The sequence below is a fragment of the Pomacea canaliculata genome, linkage group LG12 (genome assembly GCF_003073045.1).
Source record: "Pomacea canaliculata isolate SZHN2017 linkage group LG12, ASM307304v1, whole genome shotgun sequence".
Taxonomy (NCBI): domain Eukaryota; kingdom Metazoa; phylum Mollusca; class Gastropoda; order Architaenioglossa; family Ampullariidae; genus Pomacea; species Pomacea canaliculata.
Window position 1 is genome coordinate 21,562,849 of NC_037601.1, and position 27,021 is coordinate 21,589,869.

The 27,021-nt window shown below is 42.8% G+C and overlaps 2 protein-coding genes across 3 annotated transcripts in view; one reads left to right on the forward strand and one right to left on the reverse strand.

Annotated features, from left to right (window-relative positions):
- The window catches only part of LOC112577266 (calbindin-32-like), a 71,316-nt gene extending 44,490 nt beyond the window's left edge, over positions 1-26,826 (reverse strand). Inside the window, exons 1-3 of one of the 2 annotated variants that reach the window (XM_025260317.1) lie at positions 26,680-26,826; positions 18,828-19,826; positions 12,745-12,830 (exon numbers count right to left, since the gene is read on the reverse strand). In XM_025260317.1, coding sequence (XP_025116102.1) covers positions 12,745-12,830; positions 18,828-18,957 — 216 coding nt within the window. In that variant the 5' untranslated portion in view covers positions 18,958-19,826; positions 26,680-26,826. The remainder of the gene's footprint in view (positions 1-12,744; positions 12,831-18,827; positions 19,827-26,679) is intronic. The other variant, XM_025260318.1, reaches the window with a different exon arrangement.
- Positions 22,198-26,686, forward strand: LOC112553130. The gene is made up of 6 exons (XM_025220154.1): positions 22,198-22,538; positions 23,025-23,684; positions 24,530-24,562; positions 25,262-25,474; positions 25,880-26,030; positions 26,222-26,686. Exons 1-6 carry the CDS (start codon positions 22,374-22,376, stop codon positions 26,515-26,517), a joined length of 1,518 nt encoding a protein of 505 aa, XP_025075939.1. The 5' UTR covers positions 22,198-22,373; the 3' UTR covers positions 26,518-26,686.
- Positions 26,827-27,021: the final 195 nt, after the last annotated feature.

The window sequence follows — 27,021 nt, forward strand, 5'->3', positions numbered from 1 at the left end:
ATTCCACACACGCGGTGTCTGCATTCGATTTCCGTTAATGGCTTCTAAAAGCACATTCATCTCACCATCGGCTTCTATGATCTCTAGACTGAAGATTTCAAATGAGAGATAAGTTTACACTGTAAAGTATTGAAGGATTTCCAAAGCTAAGTGAGATAACATAATAAATGACAATTAAAAACAATATGCCCTAATTTAAAAAGTCATCTAATTAATGTAATTTTTTTATTTAATGTATTTACACCTTCAGATTTCCATCAGATCCATTTTGGAGGGGTTTGCTGCTATATACTATAAAAAAAAAATTGGTGGCTAAAAACAACCTTGTGACCACCGAAGCGCGAAGTAATGTTGTCCATCATCTGCAACGTGAAGACTTAACATCATCCACAACATCATCCCTTCATGGCTCATTAAAGTTGGTTACAGAGGCTGCAGTGCCATCCGTTATTTTGTATGAAGGATGCCGCTACAGGTAACTGGATGCCATTTATTGACTGTGTTTACAGATTAAGGGAACTGTTGTAGAGGCAGCAATATCGTGCAAACTGTATCATGTTTGACAAGCAGATTGTGGTTAGAGAATATAAATAATACGGGAAATCAGTTGGTGTTATTTGAAATTGTGAATAATTACCATGAATATGCATATACCTGACTAAGGTTGACATACATAACTTACATACATGCATACATAATTGAAAATGCAAAATTCTGTTTTTAAGGTTGTATATACTGATTATGATCATACTTATTCCTCGAATCAGTACACACACACACTCACGTGTAACTTACATATATCAGGATCCTGAGACTACTTAAACAGTCACATACAAAGCCACCTGTGCTAGGCAGAACATTACAGATAGAATTATGAATTATGTTCTTAAAGACTTTCATCTGTTTGAAGCCTACAGAGACATAAGTTTTAAAACTACAATAGACAGAAAAATCTTAACAAACCTTTTCTTTATAGTAACTGCTAGACTACATTTAAAAGTCGATTTGAGACTGACAGGGCAAGAGAAAATACAGAACACTCGACAGTAACCACAGCGTTCAACAGTACGACACCAACATGGCGGCGCTCTCTGCCTGTACCGGAAGTTCATAGCGATTTGTCATGGTAGCTCAACAGTCCACGAATGAAAACGTCTGTGTCATTAATATTGTCCCCCTGGTGTTCGCAGTGAACACTTATTCATCATCCTGTGCAAGCCACCTCACAGAGGGTTGTTCACTATGCAAATGGCGATACACCAGAGAGTAATTTCTGGAATTCAAAGCCCAGAGAGAGAGAGAGAGGAAACAAGAAAAGAGAAATACACATTAATGAGGTGATCCGATGTGGAAATGGCATTCAATTATTATGAGCAGCAATTATGCTCTCAGAGGTTCAGAGAAAATGGCTTCCAGCACGCAGAGTCATTGAGCAGCGCCACCAACAGGACTTGACAAGTCCCGCAACTCCATGCAGACTTTGTTCTGGTTATTAATTCCACATTAACAATGAGCAGGTTGTTAAAAACACATCGCACTGTGACTATATGGTCTGCTCCCTAAATTCTCGCTGTTACTGGTTGAGTGCAAATAATGCCAATGAAGCGGTTGTCCGTGTTGTGGGGCTTGCCGGGTGGACAGTCACACCCCTTTGTCCTACGAAATGGTTGTGATGAAACAACATTAAAAGATTAAGAAAAATAAAAAAAAATATTTAAAAAAAACTTCTAGTGAAAGGAGGCTGTAACAGCAGCTAAATATGCTTGTGTGTGTGAGAGAGAGAGAAAGTATGTCTCCGGGTGAGAAGAAAACCTTTTTCACCCTCTCCACCCCTTTCTTACCAACTGTACTCCTTGACGACAACGACTATTGATTAGCGGGCGGAAGGTCTCCGTACACTTTACGGAAATGATGGGCTTAGACTGGCTTTGGCTCCAGACAAAAACTAGTTTGCAGCTTCTCTTGCTGTCTCCTCAGCAGCCGTGCACCCGGTGCCTGGTGCCTGGACGCAAGGCCGCAAGGTCGCCTCATCATGTGACCGGAAGTCTCCTTTAGTTCACTCCAAATCAATGTTGTTGTTGTAAACTATACAGTTCGAGCAACGGCTAACGAAATCGCTGAATGCTCAACCTTCTAGAAGAAAAATCTAGAATAATTAAAAAGCTATGACAACCATAATTTCATTCCAGCTTCTGTAACAGGTACATCGTCGGTTTTTTCAACCAACTGCATAAAGTTCATTTTTCCAAGTTACTGATTATTTAATTACCTGCAGTCTACAGTCTCTCACCTCTTATATCAAAAGTTTCACATAGGCTCAGTAGATGAGTGTCACGGTGAACCAGTCCAGCTCCTCATCTCGAGGGTGTACAAACCCTGGGAAAAGTGAAGTGAACCCTCGAGCGAATATCATCTGCACAAAGCTTTTTACCGCTTAGCCACCGTGGCCACCCCTCAAGGGAGGCGAGCCTGCGGTGGGTGTTCGGCAGAGTTATGCACGGATGCAGCAAGGAAAGTGCACATCAGAAGAGGTTAACATCATTAGACGTTCTCTACTCTCCCACAGTGAGTCCATCGATTGTGGAATACTTTCTCTAACATCCTTCCCCTCTCTCTCTCTCACACACACGCACGCACACACACGCACTTTAACACTGAAGTATTATGCTATACTTTTTCTTTTTTTTTTCCCATGCGTGGCTGAACTTTGAAACCATTGAAAGATGATCGTGAGCAGCTTGTTTACTCATTGTAATCTCATTGTTCCCCATGTTTTGGGGGAGGGTGACGATGAGGCGATTGTCACCACGATAGTGAAGATGATGGTTTCATGGTTCAGGTCTCGCCTCCAACTTACTAAAGTCAGTCTGGGTGTGACACTTGTGGACAAGCTTCATTTCCTGACGAGGGCTTTACAATCACCAGCAACCCATCAACAAACCCCTCTTCCCATCGCACGTCTGGCCTCGACAAGCAGTTTGGGGAGAGAAGCTTCGCGTGCGCGTGCGAGGAGTGGGACTGAGAGGAGTTGACATTTGTCATCAACTAGACTGGGACCGGATGACACGCAAATATCTTCCGGAGTGTGGGAAGACACAAGAATTAACCGGAAACAAGGGTTTGAGATAGCAGAGACAAAGATCCAACACCACAATCATGGAGTTACACTGAGTACATGGAGTTCATGTGAACGTTCAGGGCGATGTGGAATGATGGGAACTCTGTCCACGATCGCTTCACGAAGATCAATCACCATCCAAACCAGGAGACATCACTCGTCTGGATGCCTGCAGTGGCCAGGGGGGACAACAGCAGGACAAGGAGGATACTTTGCAGCTGTAGCCATCAAGTGGATCGCAAACTTTGAGGGAGTGAGCACCACTCACACAACCTGACCTGATGAGATTGGCCAAGTTAATCTCGTTGCTCAGGATCCCGTCGGCGACACTTCCGACACATAAATGAAGGGGTGCATTAGTCAGTTCTTCCAGTCTTCCTCCCTCATACCACAAAACGTGTCCATTAATTGTCTCTATGTTGTGTCTTCTTTACTTTTTTTTTTACAGACATTAGTTTCTCCTAGTACCTCTTTCTCTGAGTACATTCTGACATATTTTTGTCCACAGATTGTGGTCCACAACACTCAATTTTTAATTTATTGTTGATTGTGTCTTTATTGTTTGTCGATTTGCATATCAAATTTTTATACTTCCGGTTACAAAGTCTCTTGTCTCTTTTGGAAAAATTGTTCTGAGGAGTATGTTTATTCGTATTTCAGCTAAATCCGTATGTAAATTTGTAAACAATGGCCAAATACAACAATCCAAACAAAGGCGACATTTACTTAGCAGTGAAAGACTATATCAAAAATATAAACTTACAATGAAAACTTCGGCGGTGATGTAGAGTCAACATTTTTTCGCTAAGATGAATCAGGAGACCACCTCTGTTCTACTCAGAGCAGCTTTTGTCTGAATTCAACACAAGAATCCGGCGACTGAGAAAGTAAACTAGTTTCATGCATTACCCGTTCCAATGCTTGATTACAGTTCCGATACAAATAATAGACCCTTCTTTCATCGCTGGAAGAATTTTCTTTTACCGGAGGAAAAACTTCGTCTGCTTCTCTCTGTCCTTTTTCCGGTCTAAAAGACATGCACCTTGCCAGACTTCGCGAGACCCCGAGAGAAGCCACTAGAAGTCGAGACTCACAAGGGACATCAAAAACGAGGGCAGACTTTCATCTTCACATTCTGTCCGCTTTGTGAGGAGTCGGCGAGGCAGACGTGATTGGGCGACAAGGCAACGGCCGCGATGCTGTGAGGCTGCAACGGTTTACAGCCGCTAAAAGACTGTCGCCTGCAGCAACGAGAATTAGTTCCGGCAGCTAGGTCTGATGTACATTCTCAGACAAAAGGGACAAGAGGGCAGCTCACTTTTTTCACCTCACTCACTCATAAAGAAATAGAAAAAAAAAACTAGCGGCTGTGTGTGTGTGCTTCACCTTATGGAAGGCGAACCAAGCACTCTCGTTTCATCGTCTTTTTTTTTTTTTTATCTCTGATAAACTGACGAACCGACAACTTTCTACTCGGGTGGAGCGTCCTGACCCCCAGTACACATTACCTCCCTCACTCACCCACTTTCCACTGCCCGCAGCCACGTGTGAGCCCATCAAGGGAGGTAAAAGACAGGATTTGCCTTCCACGTCATGCCCTAGACCTGATGAACCACTCTCAGTTCAGTAATCCATAGGTTTCTAGGCTACGGTGAGTTCCCTTCTGACCTTAACTTCCTTCACTGAGTGTCTTTTATTATTATTTGAAAGACAGAGTTATTGCGCATTGTTAACGTTAACGAAGTACTAAACAAAGGGAGACAATGAAGGGTTCTGGATGGAAGTTGCACGATAGTAACGAGTTTATATTTTTTCTTATTGTTTAATATAGCATAGAAAGGAAAAACCTGATAAGAAAATAAATAACAGAGTACAGAACAAATGTCTGGCTGCAAAGAGGGCCCCAGCTTGTCACTACTGCAGCTATAGGCCCTGGGTTCAGATCTCGTCTCGGGACACTCTTCATATGAAAGACATGTTCGCAAGGCCGTTCGTTTTTTCCAGTTACTTCGGTTTCATCCCTCCCTCTCCCCTCATAGGACGAAATCACCTGAAGGTAGAAGCACTTTCATAATAAACCAACCAACTAACTACTGGTTGTAAATATTTTAAAACTGAGTGAGCGCGAGCTTTCTATTCATGTAGGCGCAGGCTTGTGAACGACTGCAGGTCCTCAACCATTTTTGTTGTTGTCATAAACCTCTTGATTCTTGAGAAGAACTAGACAGCACAATCCCAACTGTCATCTTTATTATTTGCTTTCAGGATACACTACGGGGTGGATACCAATTTCCATCAGCAATGAAACGCACGCGCCAATGGAATTGCTCCGATCTCCAATCACAACCGGAAAATTTCTTTAAAAAAAGAGGACTTTTGCTGGCTGGCCACGCAACATTAGTGCGCCTGATACCCGAGTTCACCACAGTTACAACATTTTATTCGCAACCAGATCCGTTCAGCGATTAGTACCCGGGTGGCTGTGGTGACAACATCAAAGCTACGATTACCGCTCGGTTTCCAACAAGAATCAGTCCAATGCTCCGAAAGGAGAATTCCAGCTCTGTACCCTTGACATCTGTGTACGGGTAGCTTAGAGAGTGGAAACAGGGTAGGGGTGGCATTGAACCACTAGTGAGAGGTGAGTGTTGCGTGTACGGGGTGGACAAGGATGGATGGGTGGTGACAAAACCTGAGGGCAGGATGTGACAAACTAGATTTATCGTCGTTGTCAGGAATGTTTTACCCCAGTTATCGCCGGGGTGATGTTGTTTATGTAGATGATGATCGACGTGACACATAAACTGGTAAACCTTGACCCTGACACCTGTGTCATGTTTTCACATGTAGGTCATCATGTCGGTGATCACACGACTACCGTGACATCTACAAATAACAAACCTGTTTCAAAATGTTTCCATACTTCCTTTTCAATATCTAATATTTTGTTTTTAGAAAAGAGGCAGTGTAAAAAATGTTTTGTTTGTTTAGTATATTTTGATACTGAATTAATGAAACTGAGGTCGTTTGTCAACATAAATTATTACGATCTTTTGATGTCTTCAATCGACAGTTTAAATAGTCGGGTACTAGCGATGCAATATTTTACGGGGTAAAATGTTTGTTTAGATAAGTCTTTATAAGTTTACTAATTAATTTAATATTAAATAAGTATTGAGGTCAAATGTTACCAGTTCTGATCGCCTTATCTTAATGTAATAGATCGAAGTAGCAGATGAACTGGCCTACAGGAGAGATTAAGAGAAAACAAAAATAAAATAATGGTGCGGATCAAAATCCCTTAAACTAAAGATCTGAAAGAAAGAAAGACATGGCGACACACAGAAAGCCACACAGAAAAGCAGACGACATCTGGGACAGAAATTCCCAGTCCATAGCGACTACCTGTCACGTGACCTCCCACAGGACCCTCGCCGCTCACGTGGTGCGATCCTAAAGTAAACACCAGCTGACCTCTGCTCTCACTCCGGGGACCAGCCGACAACAGAAGCCAAGAAATAAAAATGTCTGCCAGCGGAAACAAATGAATCTTGATAAAAGGAAGTCGTCTGCTTTACTGGAAGAAAATCTTACCAACGGCCGACAGACTTACTGACATCTGAGAGAGAGGGTCTCGAGCAACAAAATGTGTTCGTCCCTGAATAAACATCGTTTAGATGGGTGTGTCAGTAAAATTCACAGATTTAGACACAGCCCACTTGTCAATAAAAACACAGCAGAACCTGTACACACACCCCTCGGGGCAAAGTAGGAATCCATTTGTGGAAAATCATCTCATGGTGCCAGAGAAGTCTTGCAAGAGGTTTGGATCGTCTGTGACAAAGTGTGATGCTCGTGTTCGATTCTATTAGGCGTGGCTGAATTTTTTTTAAACTGGAGTAAACCTCGTAACAACAAACACTCACAGAAATCAAATGTCATCTTCAACTGTGGTAGAAGTATCGACAAATGTATACAGACTTCACAACACGGTGTGCCTCGGGTCTCTGACTACTAGGGGAACATACAAACAGAATTAAAGGTCTAGTCGGGTGGAATATTTTTGAAGATGCGCAGTCGGATGTATTCTTTTCCAAAGGATGTGTAAATCTCAGAGCAACATAATATGAATGTCCGATGTCTGTTTTCTAGACACAATCCTAACATCAACAACAACACAGAGGTCGGGGCTGTACATGACTAAGTTTATGTTGTCTAGTCCATGGAAACATATGTTAATTAGGAGAAAATATATTCAAAAGTGATATGATAAGTTTATATTTTCTATGCATGATGTTTGTAGACATGTATCTCAAGAACCAAAAAAGGACATCTGATCACATTGTTTTTCGAAACAGTCTTGCGTATGGTTTGTCATCAGAAACAAGAGATGCATCACTAAGCCTTTAAGTTGTAAGAAATAAAAAAATATTAAACAGAATTCTGGCAACTAGCATTGCAATCAATGTCGGAATCTCGCGAAGAGACGAGAGCTGGAAGCCAGGATAACTGGACAAAAACGAGAATGGAAATGGGAGGAAAATGTCGAGTGCATCTGACGGTCAAAAGTTCCCACCGAATTTTAAGGACTTGTCCTGTTGCATGGCATCACCCGAAAGAAAAACCTTTCGCAAAACGAATATTTATCTCGCGCGATATGCACGTGCCGAGGGTGAGCGTGACTGCACGAGATGGCGGATCAATGGTTCAAGATGCGCACAGGAGTGCAGATGGAGATATCGACGGACAGAAGTGAAGCAAAGCCTGCAAATCGAAAAGCTCTACATCTGCGAGAAGAAAAAAACCTGAGAGACAATGAGATTTGCTTGCCTGGATGCCGGCAAACACATAGAGAAAGATAATGCTGCTAAATTATGGAGCTTATAGCTCTGTTATCCTTATCCCAGACGACAGAAGAACAAATACCCACCAATTAGGACTCCTTTGGAAGCAAAATCAATCCTCGCCCGTACATTAATTTCAGATGGCAGTGCCGCTAGGTACAGTGGTGGTGCCACAGGCCATATCTAAACAGAAAAAACTTAGATACGGAAATCGTTTGTCTGTCTCCTCTAAGATATTAAAAAAAAAAAAAAAACTAGACCCGCCCTCCCTCGTCTTCTCATTTTGCACCTGAATGTACGAGGATGCGTGGGTGTGTGTTCATGTTTACTCCTTTTCTGTACCTGCACGTGCGGACGTGTGTGCTGACGGCAGTTACGTCCCTTGTTTGAGTTCCCGGGTAACTTTTAATCCACCCGGCATTGTCTCGTTGCCTGGAATCGGTTATCTCCCTTTTCAAACCGACGTCATCTGGCCCCACTCACACTCTATCCCCTCCCACTCCCCCTTATATCGGGTGCTTCCTGCGGTCACTGCGACATTCTCAGCCCCACCCTTCTTTTATGCTGCTTCGTTAATGTGAATTATTTTTCATTATGAAAAAGCCCGGACTTCATGCAAATGAATTACCTCGCATGGACACAGCAGTTGGATGTTTACAGTTGTCAAAGCAAGATCCACGGTCAAGTTTAATGAAGATTTACAGCCAACTTCAAAGAAAGATCCACAGCTGAGTTCAAAGAAAGATCCACTCTCAGGTTCAAAGGAAAATTCAATTCAAACTTTCTCAGCGCATAGGACGAGTTTCTTCAAGTATTTTTCTGCAGTCAGCATCGAGGTTTTTTTCTGACGAACAGCCCGATGTCTGCTCAGTGTTTAGATAATGTTTGACGAATGGCTCCCACTTTTTTAAAGACTTTCTCACGACAAAAGCTGTCCTCCCTTCCAGTGGACCAGCACAACAACAGGTTGTGGTTCTTGGAGTCCTGAGAACTACTACAGCAGCTCACACCAAGAAGACTTCCTATTTCTTGAAAACAAGACAGACTTCAAAACCCTTGACCCACAGTACTCACACACATAAACACAAACACACCCACCCTTTCTATTTCACACAAACACACACGCACACGACTAACACTTCGTCTGAAACTTCAATTTTTCGCTCAGGTTTTCTAAGCAGGAGTATTTGCCAAGGGTCAGGATCTTAATGGGTTCATTTATTATTAACAACCCTGGCACAGTCGGCAAGGCTTGCAAGACAAAACAGCTTTCAAATGGGTTTCCCTCCTGGCTCCAACTCGATGAACCTAGAGAACCATCAAAGACGCCCGACACACCCGACAACTGCATTCTCTACACAATGTCTCCTGCGATGAAAAGGGAGACCACGACAGACCATCAGCTTCCAGTAACGAGCGTTGAGGGCAAATTAAAAATTAATTAACTGTTTCCAATCGCCAAAGATTTCTAGCAAACTTCTTGTGTAATTATTTTTAAAGTCCCTTGGCTGGGCTTACGGAAAATATGAGCAACTTAGAAGCACATATTAATTAATGGTGGTCATGGATTGTCGGGATCCCAAGCTTTGTTGTTGTTGTTGTTGTTGTTGTTGTTGTTGTTTTCAGTTCTATTTAGTCTCTTTAAGAAGTATCAAAGTATCATTTTGTTACTGTGCTCAACACAGTTTTTTTTTACAAATTGTGCTGAAGTAAGCCCTTTAAGGTGGAACATGTTTACTCTGTGACGTCAGCTCCCACCTGGTGTCAACATCGATTGCAGGTACACATGTCGATGTTCACATGAGAAACGCAACAGGTGAATATGGATCACAAGGAGACTCGACCCCGAGACGTTCAAGACACTCGATCTTTACTTTCAAGCAGCTTCTCTCGCAAAGTAGAAAGAAATAAAATAAAGAGAACAGTTCAGCTGATTGGTGACCATTGCCATTCCGTGGTAACAAAAAATCAAAGAATATCTTTGAACTAACAAGAATAATAACTAAGTATATAGTAGCAAGAACAAACAAGAAATAAGGAGTAGAGTCAAGAACGATCGAGAAACAGGGTTTACAGTTTTTGATAGAACAATCATGGGGTCATGAACTCTTGAAAGAAAGAAAGCATCATCTGCTGGAGCACCAAGTCATCGCTCTGCAAAGTGTAATAAAGGGGGAAACTTTATACCAAACTGATAAAGACAGGAATGATGGACTGAAAATCGGAAATGAAAATAATATTTAGTATCATAGTAAATCACACATTGACACGAAACTCTACCTCTCTCCTACTCTCTCTCTCTCCTACACTCTCTCTCTCCAATCAACAAAAAGCTGTTGCCATCCATCGCCCACCAAGTCCTGGGAGGCAGGAATCAGCAGGTCATGTTGCAGACTCCGCTCTCAGCCCCAGATAATGGCGACTATGGTAGGCACTGGCCACCAGGAGGCGACACTACACAGTCTGAGAGCATTGCTTTGATCGTGCCGCCAGCAGCCAATCGCATTAACAGCCTGTAACAGCTTGTGACACTGGTATTGTGTGACAAGGCCCCCGACAATGACAGGTACCCCTGGGACTGCAGTTGTGATTACACTACTCCAGGGTGGGACTGCCAGATAATGAGAGAAATCTTGCGCCGTGGTAAGCAGGGAATTTGTTCACAGGTTTGGAGAAAATGAAAACCTCCGAATCGCATCACAGAGAATAATACAAACACACATACCAACGAACAAGCGACATACATCGGATTATTATCATAAACACATTCATGTTTCATAGCCGAGCCTCGAATCAGACAACAGCTGGAACACTGTCAATATAAATAATATAACTGTTAATTAGGAAACAATTACAGCATGGTTTTCAAATTATTACATCATTATTTTACTTATCCCGAGATTCTAGGTTTGTGCTAATTTTAGAAGTAACGGTCCACCTAGACATTTCTACATCCACCATCTCTCTCCTTCTTTCCGTGTTCTGTGTCCCTGCTGCGAATTATATTAAACGTGGGGGTTGGAAAAAAAGATGGATAAAGGCAGAGTCAGCAATCTCATTCACGTAGTCACGTGATCTCTCCTGACTAGAGCTCACTTCAACTTCCACGCTTTCCATTCTGGTCATACACACTTGCATACACACCCAAACTGTATTCCTGACATTCTGATGGAGGGACGGACGGATTCAGGAGAAAAGAAACCCAGGAGACCATTCTCTTGTCTGCCAAAGATCAGCACCTGCACTCGAAAGGTCAAAGGCCGGCAGCCCAAGTCCCATTCAACGAAATACGCAGATTCATCGATCACCACGCGGGAACAAGAAAACAAATAAAACAGTTTTTTCATCACATATTAAAAAAAGTCTCTTTTTTAAATTAGCATACGCAAAATATTCATTCGCAAAGTTTTTATTGCAACCTGATGCGAGGACGGGGCTGGAGTGTCGGGTGGCTGGAGTGTCGGGTGCTGGCTACCAGCGTTTCTGGTCCAGCAATGCAGGATGTTTGTGTGTGGGTTACAAACAAACAAATCCCATCAGGCAAATCTATCAATCTCGATAGGCAAAAATTTTACACCACAGCTTCTCTGTTTTACTGTTGTTGAACTGGTTTGCAGTGAATGGCGATCCGTTTTCATGTTCAGACTTTTGTGTCCAGCTTGTTGAAAGAAATGAAAACCTTTCGATGGACTTTCTAAACTAAAAGGCTCCAGCATCTTCTTCATGATGAACTCAACTGAAATGAATTCATCTTTTTTGCTGTTGTCACCTTTGTTTTCTTAATAGCAGCTTCGATAGAAGATCTTAGAAATTACCTAAACATAAAGTAAATAATTTTCTATACATCGGAATTTTTCGTCCGTTGACATTTTCCTTGAAGAAGTCTTAATACATTTTTCGTATTTTTAATATCCTGATTGTTACAGTGACGACAACTCAAATAATAGCTGTTGGAGCTGATGAAGGTAGAAAAAGAAAAAGATGATGATCGTGTTTTTGGTTGAGGGAGGTGTGTAGGGGGAGATGGGGGTGGAGGGCTGGGTGGTCCAGACTCCAATCAGCGCCAAGCCCCTATAAAAGCCGTTGGTGGTTTCTGTCCTATTAGTTGCCCATAAAACTCTAGTCGTCAAGAGGCTGCACTTGTCGGCCCTTACATCGCTGACGACAGACAGAGGGCGCAGTAAACGTCTGGTGTGATTACCGTGCTGTGGTCAGCGTGCAACCAACTTGCTTTGGTCTATTTTTTGTTTTTGTTTTGTTTTTTTTGTTTTTTTTTTGCTCTTGTTGTTGTTTTGGGTGTATAAAGTATTTAAAAAGATTGTGGTATGAAATTGAAAAATCTATATTTAAATATTTAAAATTTTCTTCGTTGGTGTTGCCTCAGTATGACTGTGTACGATTGACGAGTGTTTTGCAGGACTATCCGTCATTCTTTGATGTGGAAAAAAACTTTCAGTATATCTTTAGTACATACTATAGTAAGGTTCTATAATTGTTTCGGTAATACCTTATTGGTGTTTCAAAGAGGAAATGCTGATGTATAACTTAATTTTTTTCTTGTGTGTCCGATTAAAACCAAGGAAGATAAGGCGCCATCTTTCAAGGTAAGTGGACAAAATGTCAAAACAGGTGAAACCTCTGACCTTTGTGGTGTAGGTAACAGAAGCACCAGAAATAGATATCACTATGTTCTTGACATATAAAGACCACGGAGGCAAACAGATGAAAGAGTGACAGACAATTGACATCTTCATTGTAAGGGATGCAGGAGTGGCTACTCACCTCAGGACCGAGGTCGGAGGTGTTGACACTGGTGACCAGCTCGTACAGAAACCTGTCCAGCTCGGAACCCTCGATGAAACCATTGCCTGCACAGAAGAACACAAAAATAGTAACAGTCGGTAAGATCATCATTTGTTTAGCATGATCGAAATGTGTCCGACATCTCTTCTTATCTGAAGTTAGAAGGTGTTTTTTTATTAACCACCTTCCTCCGTGAGTTGCCCTAACTTTAACCCTCACCCTACTCTAGCACACCAAAAACAAAGCAAAAGAAAGAATTACTGAAAAAAAAGAGCAAAAGAATAAAGAAAAATATAAATGTTAGGGAAAAAAGGATGCAGCCATTAAAACTATTTGGAGACTGTCCCTATCCTCAACCTGTCAAAGGTGTCGGTTGCTATGCCAACTGCTTACCCTTGCCATAGTGTGACGGTTGCTAACGACCTTTTTTTCTTAGACTGGTGCTGATATTTTGACCTTTTCAAATACGCTCTTGAAACCTTGACAAACAAGTATCAAATGTTTTGGACTTTCCCGTTGTAGTAGTTGTTGTTGTTGGACTGCTAAATTAATCTGAGAGGGACCAGACTAAAAATGTTTTGTTTGTTTGACATCAGCCGTGTGCGATTAATCACTCGGTACAGCAGAGACAAGTCCTCACAATGGATCTTAACGACTACATCTGTAATTTTTATTTGCACTGATTATTTTCTAACATCACTAAAATTGCAGCCTGCCACCAGCGAGCCATAAATGATGTAAAATGAGAAGTGGATTTTCGTATTTTGCTTGGACCCGGCAGTAGATTATCCCGGTGCTTCAACCAAAGAAAAAAGTCCAGAGCATGCAATGTGCTTCAAGAGTAAACGGCCGCTGGCCATGGAGCCAGGTCTGTCGACAGCAATGAATTAGCGAGGGTAACATGGCAAGTCTCGCCCACATCATCAATCTCGCGACACGCTCAGGCACGAGACCTCTTCGACCCGCACGTCGCCGCGCACCCCCAGCAGCGCCACGATTGACGACCTGGCCGATGAAAAGCTGGGCTCTTAATTACAAGAGAAGGTCTTTGCTGGGCTGAGTTGTGTTCACTCTCTTTGCTCTCGGGTCCTCCTTCCCTCAGTTTCACTTTCAAGTAATGTATGTAATGTGGCAAAAATCGTTCCTCCCTGGAGAGACTGTAAGACTCGTGGCACTCGGACATTTATGAGCAGGAGGGAGCAGTAAAGGGCAATTAACTGTCTGGCCTTGCATCCTCATTGCTGCTGTAAGTCTGCAATTTGATATCGACGGGGCCATGAGGGGGAAAATGCACGCAAAGACACCATAGGTCGTAGCCATCGACTACACGACTACACATCTCAGATGAAGCTATAGACGGAAAGTAGATACATCTCGGAGGTAGCCTTACCCAGGAGGCATTCACACACGGAAGGTAGGTATGGACTGCAAGAGAAGCTGCGACTTGTAGTTGTCAGTGGACTACCTTCCTTGTCGCCAACCCCAAAGGTGAATGGGTGGGGTTGAGGCAGCTTATATACATAATATACCTCAGAGGTAGCTATGCATCGCTGGTCCATGGTTCCGCTCAATACACAGGAAAGAACCAGCTGGCCCGAAACTGTTAAAGTCGGTTTTCAGTTGTTTCTTTGTTTAATTAATCATGAGCACCCGAGAACACGATTGCCTGGGATTGTGGTTGGCATCACTAACCTGCAGAAGCTGTAGCTACTGGACCTCGACAGCTGCTTCTCCTGTTACTTCTGCTGTTCCATATTTCCTATTTCCTATTCCTCCGGGGCTTGAGCTAACGACCAGGCGCAAGACCATTATTTATCAAACATTGAGGGCTCTCGCTGTGGTAGTTTTTTTTAAAGTTTTCTTTTCAGCTTTCAGTCCATCACAGCTTCAGTGAAGTTTGTCTCTGACTTACCTTACCTCCAACTCATAGCTATGACCTTTGACATTAACCTCTTCCACACATAACTTCTTCCAGCCTGATCTAGTAAAGAACAGTGTTGATGTGTACATGTCAGCTTTCCACAGGCCAATTTTTAGAAAGAAAACTGACCACCAATTTTGCCATTAGGATTAATATAAACATTTACCCTGGAAGCTGGCAAATATTTATGGAGCTCACCTCTTGCCCAGGTCATCCATTATGCCACAGGAATTCCTTGCTCCAGTCACCCCACAACAACATTCATCAGCAAAATGGAACGAAAATGGGGATCCTGCTATTGCCCGCGGCCTATTTTGTAATTAATGCAAAATGTTAGTCGTGATTATTTCTCACAAGGATTAATGTGTTCAGGTTTGGTGCTAAGGTCAAGTAGACAATTAGCAGCCAACAGCAGCAGACTGAGAACTTGGAACTTTCTGGCAATATATGTATAAGTTATTTGCTTTATATGGATATATATATACTGTGCACACTTATATATACATCTATTATACTCTTTGCTCTATAATTAAAGCGCAATTATTTGCTGATATTTTTGTAATATTATAATAATTATAACAACAACGGATTTACGGACTTTGGGTTTTGTCATGCTCATTGACCAGCGAGGTTTTCTTGCGAGGGTCACGAACTGATACAAGGACAAGGACAACACTCTCGGTCAACAGTCCTGTTCCGCAGTGAGAGAAGGTGGAGAGAGAGAGAGAATGGGGGACTAAATGAGTTTTCAGTCGCTTCAAGAATGAAGATCAATACATAATTCGCTGTAGCCAAATGAAGTATGATCGCATGAAGCAAACCTAGGAGATTTGTTTTCAATGCAAGAGCTTGCATGGTCAATATTTGATAAGTGTTCTGACAGCTGGCATTTCTACATACGCATCTCCGTCTCCATGGTGACGAAAAGATCCGTTACCTGCCACTGGTGGAGAGAGCATAATGTGTGTCAATGGTATACGCGGAGTACACAGAGTTCTCGCACGACTTCAGCTTTTTTTTTTTTTTTTTTTTTTTTTTGCGAGAAAGTAGTGCATCACCTTTTTGTACGCTGATGCCTGTAGTCACGTGACTTCGTATAATCTCCGCTATTTCTTCTGTAAACAGCATCAGACATGTTTCTGGTGTCTGGAAATATCTGTAAGGCTGCATGCTTAGCATGACTATTACATTCTTTCATGAATGACTGTGGAATAACTCTTAGTAATTGAAAACAATCAGTCCTTCAAATCTGTTACATATTTAATGTCTGTTTGTGTACAGCTCGCCTGTATCAACCTTGTTTTTATCTGTCATCGCCAATGTTACTCTTTTGCTATTGCGTTCTTCTGTTTAGACTTTCTTTGTTCACTTTCCTCTCAACGTTTCTCTCTATTCACATATGCTTTGTTGTTTATTTATATCAAACTATTCTTTCTTGTTTATTCGTTTAAATTAAACTATATTTTGTTGTTTATTTACTTACATTGAACTATGATTTGCTGTTTGTTCAACATGCTGTCTCATCATGATCCTTTTTTCAATTGTTTTCGCTGAAATATTCTGTTCCATTTTATGATATTTGATGCAGCGAAATCGATGTAAAAATGGATCATGATGAGACAACATGTCGAACAAACAACAAAACAAAGCTTTCTTTGCTGACAATCACAAATTTGAAACTTCTTAATGTACAGGTAAATATACATACTTCTTTGAGATACCAGATTCTAGGCAACAACATTCTTTGTAGGTGCGACACTCGAGAAGTACTCAGAAAATTGGAATCACTTTCTTGTCTGCACCAGCCACGGTAGTATCTTTAGCTCTTTAGTTTTAGTGATGTTGCAAACGAAGTTTATGGACTGAGTGAGTCGTAATCACACGCGGAATGATTAGCTTCAATGCCCGTGGAAATACTTCCTCTGCGCATGTCTCTCCAGGTCGATCATCTGACTTTGTGCGTGATGTCGAGAATATACTCTCTGTTGACGGAGAACCTTTGCCTCGTCATAAACATTTACTGCCACTCGAAACCTGACGCCAGCCAATCAAAACTGAGCTGAAGACGTAGTCTTGGCTGTTCAGCGCCATTGCCTGCGCAAACACGTGGTGAGGACATGCGCAGACACTCAGGACACGCAATGGCGCGACATTTGTACAATGCACCACCAATTTTCTGGTGTCTGTATAAACTTGTTTGCAAAAGTCACGATTGCGATATTCTCGTAATCAAAAATAGAATGAGTCTCTTTTTGATGGAATGTTACAGCCTTCTCAACAATTAGATATTAATCTTAACATATTTCTCACTCATAAGATATATACTAAGAGACATTACTGACAGGGATTTTACCGCAGTGCGATCCTGATACTAAGTCTGGACAAGAACTCACTATTTCACAACCATTTGTATCTGAGCATTATTTAAGCAACTGGATTGCTGTCCCCGATGTTTGCTGGCGGCATTGACGTAAGTGGTTGCAGATGAGTGGTAATGGCGGCCATCTCCTGAACCACAGACCTTGCTGAGGCTTTTCATTCCGAGCAGAAAGGAAACCGATCATCTGGCCCCTAAGCGCCGCCAACGCTGTGTTGACTCATCGCTGCCAGAAAAGTCAACAAGCCGTGCCCGGCATGCATCTGAGGTTATTAACTAATCGACAGAAAAAACAGCTTTCCAGTTGGAATGAAACCAGCTGCAGCTGTTGGTAATGAACCTGCTGACCTTCCTCTGTCGCATAATTCATTAGTTTGCAACGGCGGTCGTGAAGTGTCAGAGAAGAAAGTGAACGTAGGTAGTAGAGACAATCATGATGATGACGAGGAGGAGGAGGACATCAATGGACACCAAAAATCACTTGTGGCTATCGTTTAGAATGCCAAACTCTCTGCCCACCTCTGTCAGGCGCCTGCTAACCTTACAACTGGTAAACAAATCCTGAAGCCGCTAGAAAACAGTCTGTGTACTAAGTGTGATGAATCCAGCTAAAATATCATAACATTACGATGAATTTTGGAGAATACTTTGTGTTCGCCATCCAGCTAGCACCTAGCACCATCCTTTGCACCTGGAACTTGAACAGGGCCGACATCTTTGACGAATGTTTGTTTTGTCACTAGCGTTGGTGGACTGTCATGAATCTGCATTTAAGAAACATTCTTGGCTTCATCAGCCTGCCTTTCTCATGGTCCAAAACACTGTCCGCATAGTTCTTTTACTCTCTAAAATTATGGACATGTTTATGTATGACCACCCAGAAATGCACCGTCATGCAACCCAATCCAGGCGATTGTCTTTTTTGCTAGCCACACCCGACTGCATACATCCTTAAGACATAGATAAAAGCAAGATATCATGTCTTCCAACTTAGTACTAACCACGCCTTGTCGTACAGAACCATAAGATGCAGCAAAACTGAAGATTCCTGGATTTCTGTCGCTTCAATGTTGATTTTAAAGCTGGATGATGATATCAGCTCTTTGCATCTTTTTCTCAAACTGTATTCTAAATGAGCAAAGCTGATGATAGGATTGGGATAATACGGGGGAAGCTTCGCAGCAAATTTTCACCCACTATAGAAGACGAGTTACAGGAGAGAAAAATTGGAATTCCGACAAATGGGAGAGTAAAATTTTTACGCAAGTCTGACAATTGACATTTGTAAGACAGCTAAAGCTGACAATAGTAAGACACTAAAGTCTGACAACCCTATGAAACAAACGTTAAAAAAACCAGTAAAAAGAACGAAAGTCTGACATATGTAGACACAAGCGAGGACAAGTCTAAGTCGAGGCTGCGGCTGACAAAGGTGCAGACGATCTTTTGTCAGCTGCAACTTCGTGTGACGCGGTGCGACAGATGGTGGTTGAAGGGCAGAAGCGTAACAACAAGCTGGTTGCCGAATCAGACAGACCCTTACACGCCCACAGCTGCTCTCACGCAACCCTGATCCAATAATCAACAACAAACCAAAACAATACAGAACCAAGCAGTGACGACAACAACAGATTACCAGCGTCAGCCAACCACCACTACGACCACCATCACCACCACCAACACCACCACACCACCACCACCACCACAGTCACACCACCACCACCACTACTACCACCAAACAATGAGGAAGTCGGTTATGCGTACCGTCTGTATCGTAGTGGTTCCACACATCCATAAACTGGTTGGCCGTGATCCGCTTAAACTCACGAGTGTTCAAGTCCCGGAACTGCCTCAGAAAGTTGGAATCCCTGGCAGAAGCTTCTGTGCTGGCCATGGTGTCGATGCTTGAGACGGGTGGGGATGTGGTTTCTTGGTGCTATGGGAATCTGTGGTAGGGGGGATCAACAACAAGGTATTTACTTGTTGCAATGGAGCTACGCTGAGGGTCTGTGGTGACAATCCTTCTCACGCGCAGGTGGTTCAGTAATTTTCTGTCACTTTGCTCAACCACTTCCACGCCTGCAGCAGCGTGCTAGGGAGGGGGTAAAATCAAACGCACGTATTTTTTAAGTAGTCCTACTAGGGTCTGATCGAGTCCCCGGTGGTACACACTGCAACAGATGACTGGCGAGGGAGGATGACACTGCGAGTTCTGGATTCTCGTGGCGAGTTGTGCAAAGCTTAGATGCTACCTTTTACAGCTAACGGCTGTGAGAGGCGCGCAGCTGACGGAGCTGAGGAGACAGCTTGGACTCGTGCGACGTGAAGCTGTTTACGCAGCTGCTAGTCTGTGGCAAGTGTCGTTAGCCCCCGGGACAGCTTCGCTCTGTTGTTCGCTGCAGTCGCAGTTCTCGCCGAGTTGGCCACAGACTCTCGTCACGCGGCCTTAGCCTGCTTGCTGTTGCTGCTGCTGCTGCTGCTGTGTCGCTGTCGGTCGGCAAGCGCGAGTTGCTGCGACAGTTGCCACACCCTCCCCTCACCCGCAGTCTCGTGTCTCGCTTCAAACCAGTTATCTCCCCTTGCACTGCTTTTCTCGTCCTGCAGTTATCTTCCTTCCTAATGGCTGCCGGCCCTTTAGTGTGCGAACAGCGAGAGATTAGCGCGGGTCGACTAGGAGAGCTTTGCCGGAAGAGATCGATGTAAGAAGGAGAAGCGCGCAACAGGTGTCACGTGACAAGCCGCTCACCCAGTGTTACTAAGCGTCTGCAACAAAAAGAACGGTCGTGTCACCAGTCAGGTGTCTCTCGTGAACATCTCATTTCGCGTGAAGTGTAAGAAGATACGAACACAGATAAAATGCTAGACGTGGCCATTTTTCTTAGCAAGTAAATAAATATTTTTGTTTACTATTTATATGAAACAACCGAAAAATAAGAACTCAGCATTCCTTACAAAGTCGATCTGCATGCATACAGTGGGGAAAAATATTTTCGGATGAAAAGTGATAATGTATATGTAGCCTGCTAGGTTTTGGTCAATGTGCAACCTTTACATTGAACTTTTGATACATGTATTATTCATAGCAAGGCCTTGAGTAACATTTCGGTCAACGACGGTCCACAGATTATTTATGATACTGGCATAAACAAAATGAAAAGCAGACTGTCGTATAAAAGTCAAAAATACGCTCAAACGTATAGTACATACAAGCATATATGCATATAGTGCAATACATAATACTTTAAAATATACTAACAGCACGGTTTTGTTCGCAATGGCGGATATCGATTAACGGAACATTTCTCAAAAAGCATCTTTGTGGTTATGTAATGTATGACTGTTTGTCTGACATTTTTTCATCTTTTTATCGTGCATTTCCTGTCATTGACTCTTTCTTCTTTTTTATCCTGTACCTTGTATTTGAGTATAGATGTGTGAGAGTTTTTTTTTTCTCAGTGAGTTATAAATTGGTCTTGATGAGGAAGAGCAAAGTGTGAAAATGGAGCAAGGGACTGAACTGCGGACTATGCGCTGTTCCCAAGAATACCACGGTTGTTCCCCTTTGTACCCGGTGACCTGAACCGCAGTAACCAGAGAAATCATAAATTCAGATATAGTTCCTTAATGTAGTAAATAAGCTTCAATGGGGAAAAAAATCCAGTGTAAAACAAACATATTAGGCTTAAGTATGTGTCAGACAGAAAACAGTCGAGCCTGCCCATAGACTTTAATCAGTGTCCAACAGTCGTGTGTTTCAACATTTTACTGTAATTTTTGCTTTGTGTTCATCTAGACATTCTCCTGATGATTTTCTCTACGCTTCTGGTATATTTTTGTCTATCCCAATAAGTTTCTGTACATTTATCTCATTGACATCTTGGTCTGTGAATGTCATTTGGCAGAAGAGCGACCAGATATTTCCATTAACTTCACAAAGAGAGGCACTGGAATGTTGTCTGTGTTGTTTTTTTGGTTTGTAATGGGCGGAGAACTTTGCCTGGGATACTGCGCGATAAAAGGACACATCATTATATTATTATGATATTATAAAATGTTGGGAATGAAAATAATGTCTGTGCACTTGTTGGTGAAAGTCAGTGTCACAAACCATGTCTTTGGGGTTGCGTGCTGCGTGGTCAGGTCAGCTGCTCTACTGCAGTTCCTCAAAACAGAATGATGGGCGAAAGCTGTTACAAAGCTGTTATTTTTTTCTTCTTCTTTTTGATGTATGGCTCAGTGTGTGAAGAACCTCCACGGCGCCTGATTGCAGTTAGATGAGTTGCGGTAGATTTACGAGGAGCTCGTTAATTAAAGGGGCAGTCAAGTTCACACGGGGCAGATCGGCAGCAAGATCGATCCCCACCCCCACCCTACCTAACTCCCCCCCCCCAAAAAAAAAGCAAAAGGTTGACAGCTGGACTAAACCATGACATTTTTTTAACTTTTGAGAAGTTATTCCAATAAACAATTTCATCTTACATCAGTTTTCTTAAAAGTAGGAAAATACTTCATTTGAACTCTGGCTTGAAAACTTCTAGCTGAAATGTATTGACAATCTTGCGCTGACCTATGTACGTCTATTTTCTTGTTTATGTGTGTAAATATGTGTCGGGAGTCCGTGTGTCATTTAAAATCTCATGTCTCGAGTGTCCACCTGTCAGCTAGTGTATCCAAGCAGATGACAAACGAAACACATCAAGCATGAGCTCTTGACAAAACAAGAAGTTTTACTTGATCCTTACTTTGATTCTGGAACATTCCAGCCCTACCCAGACAGCATCAGGAGAATGGACGTTTCCGACTGGCTTTCTAGTTACGAGTGCTAGTTACAAGGTAAAGATCAACCTACTCGATACTAATACAAGTAATAAAGTGATTTACAAATAAAACCTACTAATTGACAATTTAACAATTTTCTTTGGTAAAAATGCCACTAATTCTTTGATTAAGGTAACAGTTCAGGCTGTATACTGACCGAATATCACAGAAAAGTACTTTTGTTTAACTGAATAAACCATTTTTAATAAATGGATTTGCCGAGTGGGAAGGGGTTGGTGGGAGGAGTTTATCGTCAGGTTCGAGGTTCCCTTAACGACAACGAGACTCAGTGATTTGTGAATAGGTTCGAGGACACCCAAACTGAACATCAATAAGTCAGTTAGGGTCTTCAAGTGGTTTACACGTGTCACTGTTGTGAGCTCACGTGCCTTTGAAATACAGCGCCCCGCTCTGGTCCTGACGCAGTTGCCGTCCTTGGTCTGGTTGACTCCTGTGACCACCACCGTGGACACGCACCGTGCAGGGCAGCGGATGGACCATGAATCTGTCCACAGGCCTCTGAGAGTCTACTCCATGCTGACATGTCTTCTGGGCCTCATCACTTTAACCGTTCTTCACATTCTCTTCCTCATCGTCTCCCCTTCCGTCTACCGAATAATGTCCTCGGGCCTGAGAACAGTTGGGCCAGGACACAAGGTGACCAAAGATTTCCTTTTGCTGTTTCTGTAGCATATTGAGGGAGGGAGTGACAAGGCAGGCCTTTGATGTCGCTATTAAATGGATGCCAGTCTGAACAGGATGTGACCTTTCTCTTGTTTTCGATGATGAGGGGAGTGATGGCGGTGACTGGACAACAAAGGAGACAATATGCTGCGTTTTGTATCTGCATAAATTATGCCTCAAGAAGTTTTTTTCTCTTTTCTTACTGTCACTCCTTTTTTCCAAAGTGCTTTGTTCTTTCTGTATGTCCCTTTTCCCGTTCCTTCTATAATGATTACAAATTTTTACTGATAGCGATGCTATTATCTATATATTTGAGTTAGTGGCTGGTGCGTGTATTAGATTCTCCATTTATTAGTTGATTTATCTGTTTTTCTATCTAAATGTTTATTTACTTATTTAGTTATGCTGCTTTTGATCTTTCCTTTGTGCGTATTGTGATTAGTTTTCGATTTCTTTCAGGTGGGTGTGAGGTCCGCAAGTTCCTATTTAGTAACATTTCTTGGAAACGGGAACACAGATGACCCGTCCTCCCATTCCTCCCACCCGGATCCAGGGAACACGAACAGCAACAGTTCTGACAATTCAAACATAGGAGATCATCCGGTGGCAAATTTTGGATTCGATGACTTTGAAGATGCAGAGGAGGACAACACCGATGTCAAATCGCTATCTCCATACGAGGACAACAACGACGCGGACGTTTTAGTCTCGTCGACGAACGTGTCAACGAACGCTGACCATTCAGACGCCGTTAGGCCCCGATGGATCCAAAGAAGAAGACAACAACATCGACAGGTCACTGCCAGGTGTCATTGCAACGCAGCTGCACGACAGCGGAGGACCGAAGGCGTGGGCAAGACGTTTGGCGGAGCAGGCACCAACGCCAAAGTCCCGGGGCTGGAGGTGCACGTGCTGAGCGCAGTGACGGCTGTCGAGAAGAGGACTGGGGAACATGCGGGAGGCAAAGGCAGCAGACATACTGTCTTCCTCACCACGTGGACTGACGAGATACCGGCAAAACAAGGACATCAAGGTACAGTTCGTCTGCTGTATTCCGGACTCGGAAGCGCTGGACGGTCACCTCTGACATCGTCACCAGCCGTTGCCGTCACGTACGTGGTTAAATTTTCCAAGGGTAGGCAACTGCACGTCACTTTCTCTTATATATTTGCTTCTTTCGTTTCATCCCAGTAGTCAAAGATAAGAATGGCATTTGTAGATGGATAGAGAACGTAAAGGAGCCTGGGTCTATTCTGAACCACTCTTTCTCCTTCACAAACAACTATTTCTCGTGATATCTTTTATCAGTTGCCTTACCTTTGTTGGGGTTGAAGGTGTGTAGATGTGTATCATTACAGGGAGTTGCGAAGATATGCAAGCCGTTATTGAATGTTTCACTGTCATATGTCAAATCAAGCAATATTGCTAATATAGGTTGTTTGAAATTAAAACGGAAACCTTCAGGAAGGCAAACACTTTAATAATTTGGAAACAAGTCCTCACACGTCGGATTATGTGGAGGATAACTTTTACGAAATGGTTGGAGTTATAGAAGGACGGATAATTAAAAACATAAAGATGGATTGACCAATACACTAAAGGACCTATGGGCAAGCAGTTTCATTCGTGGGTACGGGACAGCAAACCTTAGTGAACTTGTGCGTGCGCTAACGAAGACAGCATTACTCTGAAAAGAAACCCTCGATAATTTCAATTCTCTGACTATTCTTAGTGCTAATTACGATACTTCCTTTTTTTTTTTTTGTCTCATTTTTTAAAACTTTTATTAGCGTCTTTCATTACATCTCAATTCATCTCAGAATCTGAACTCGTTCCCAACATGTGAAAGCATTGCTTAACAGAACAAATACGAACAAACATTTGACCAAGTCTGACAAAGATTCGATAGAACCATCCTCTAAAACTGTTTAACTTGGTCAAATGTTTGTCAATTATTTGTCCAGTTAAGAACGGCCTTAGGGAAGGAGGCCGTTCAGGTGAGTGTGAACCTCTGAGAGGAATAAACTTGTCAGTGAAATAAAATACACTCTGTGATTTGCGACCTTTCCAATAACATCAACCGACTTTTCTGCTCCGTGACCATTTGTCCACAAAATGCAGTTCTTCTCGTCCGAGGAAGTAAAGGTTGGAGGAGCTGAGAAGTATAAAGTAGGTGCTTGCTGTGTCAAGTACCTAATAAACTCATAAACTGGAGTGTTTGCATCACCTACAGTCTGTTGCAAACATTGATTGGGGCGTGACGAATGGAGAGTTTGGATTTATGGGACTGCGTTAGTTAGTCGACTGGCGTCACCACATCTGATCCCTTTTGAGGACCCTATGTCCACCAGGTAGTTTATGTTCAGGAGGAGGTGATTTTCGGCCATGATGGATACCGAACGAACATGTTCTTTTTCTCACTTCCAAATCGCGTTTTAGAAACCGCAGGAGATTGAAATTGTCAACTTTTGTCTAGACCTGTCCAGAAAGTTAGTTCAAACTAACGTGATCTGATCACGTGGTCAAATGATCGCAATGATCATGGTTTTCTATGAGTTTACACTAATTGTCAATGATGTTTAGCTTTTAGACCTCGTGGAGACTTTTGTCAGAAAGCCGTACGTCCTAAAGTATGTTATCGGTTAATAGAGTGCATTGTCTTTGTTAGCTGTTTGCTAACTGACTGAATTTTTAAGGTAAACCTGACGTACACGGAGTACCAATGTCACGTGACCACTAAACACGGAGTGAGGCGACTGGCGTTCGGGTACAAGAACTGCACGGCAGAAGTCAGTCCTTTTCTTCCCATCGAGTTTGTCACATCAACCGACAACGACATGAACGATGGGATGCCCAGCGTTGCCATATGCCTCCCGGCCTTGTACGGAGATGTCCCTCTCATAGAACTGGTATGAAAAACTAGCTGCAGCATTTTATATATATGTTGTGTCTACCTGGATAAGGTAAGTTTGAGACGGATGATAGTGTTGTATCCAAACAAATAAAAGAATAATCAGATAACTATCCTATTATTCAGTTCTATCACCCGCCATTAGCCGAATCAACCGCGCTGTGACCACATCGTCCCAACACCGAAAGTTGAATCGAATCATGTCCCAAAGGTGAATCGATCACCAATGACACAAGTACTACTAAAGTTAACTGTTACCAACAGTCATACATTGTGTAACAAGTTCACCCGCCATCTTACTAGACAAAAACATGGCCGCTTGATAACACAGGCTCAGAGAACAAATGGCGCATAAACGTGATTTTCTCTTTTAGCATTTTAAAGCCTTTGTATGCTTGAACAGGTGGAGTGGATAGAACTCCATCGACTGGTAGGAGTAACACGAATCCACGTGTACTACTTTGACGTCACTGAGAGGACCGTTAACGTTCTGCGTCACTATGAGAAGGAGGGTCTGGTGACGTTTCGCTCCTTTTCGCTGGCAAGAAGAGCAGGTAACACACGTGGACTGTCGTCTAGTTGATGATTGTTGTCGCTGTCGTCACCTTCATTGTACACGTGACTGTCCCTAGCCTTGAAAGCAACTCGTGTATAAAAATTGTTTGTTCTTCGATTTTTTGGTCTGTCCTTCTGAGTCTGTCCACCCGCTGCTGTCTTTCTAACCCTTGCTGGTGACCTGCAACAGGTGACCCACCCCGGGGGTTTGTCCGCCCTCGAGTGTACGATGAACAAGCCTGGATGGATGCTTGGATCAACCTCAACGACTGCCGTCGTCGACTGGCCACCTTCACATTCGTTCTTGTCCTTGACTACGACGAACTCCTTGTTCCCACATCGCCACATAACACACTCAGGGAGGTATTCAAGGTGAGGGACTACAAATGCTATTATGATCAGAAAACAAATTGGGGAAAGAGAGTGCTTATGTCTGAAATGCTAACTCCTCTGATGTCTTCTTGTGTCTTTATTTTGAACTTTTGATTTTTGTATTTTCTGTGACCTGCTCTCCTTCTGATCTGTTCCATTCTTCAGGCTGCTCTGGCAAAGTTTCCAGACGCCGCCTATTTCGTCAGCCACTCTCACATCCACCTGACAGACTGGGGTCGCACCTACAACGACACCGACCTCTTCTTCCTGACTCACCTGCAGATGACCAAGTCCAACATGCTGGACTCCCAAGGCAGGGGCCGCAGCTCCCAAAATCCTTTTTCTCCCCAGCCAGGATGGTCAAAGCGCAAAGGTTAAGTGGACAGCCGATGAAGAAGTACAAATGGTGGGTGTTCCAGTCTGTTTTAACTTCTTTTTCCTGTGCAGGCGGTTCGCATCCTAAGAACACACACTATGGTGTTTGCTTATCGCACATTAAAGGTCTAGTGAGATGCAATTTTTTTCTGACTTAAAAGCATAGTATAGGATACTATTTCCTATAAGAAATCGTAACTTATGGTTCAACTGTGATATAACAGACATTTTATCTCACAGGTA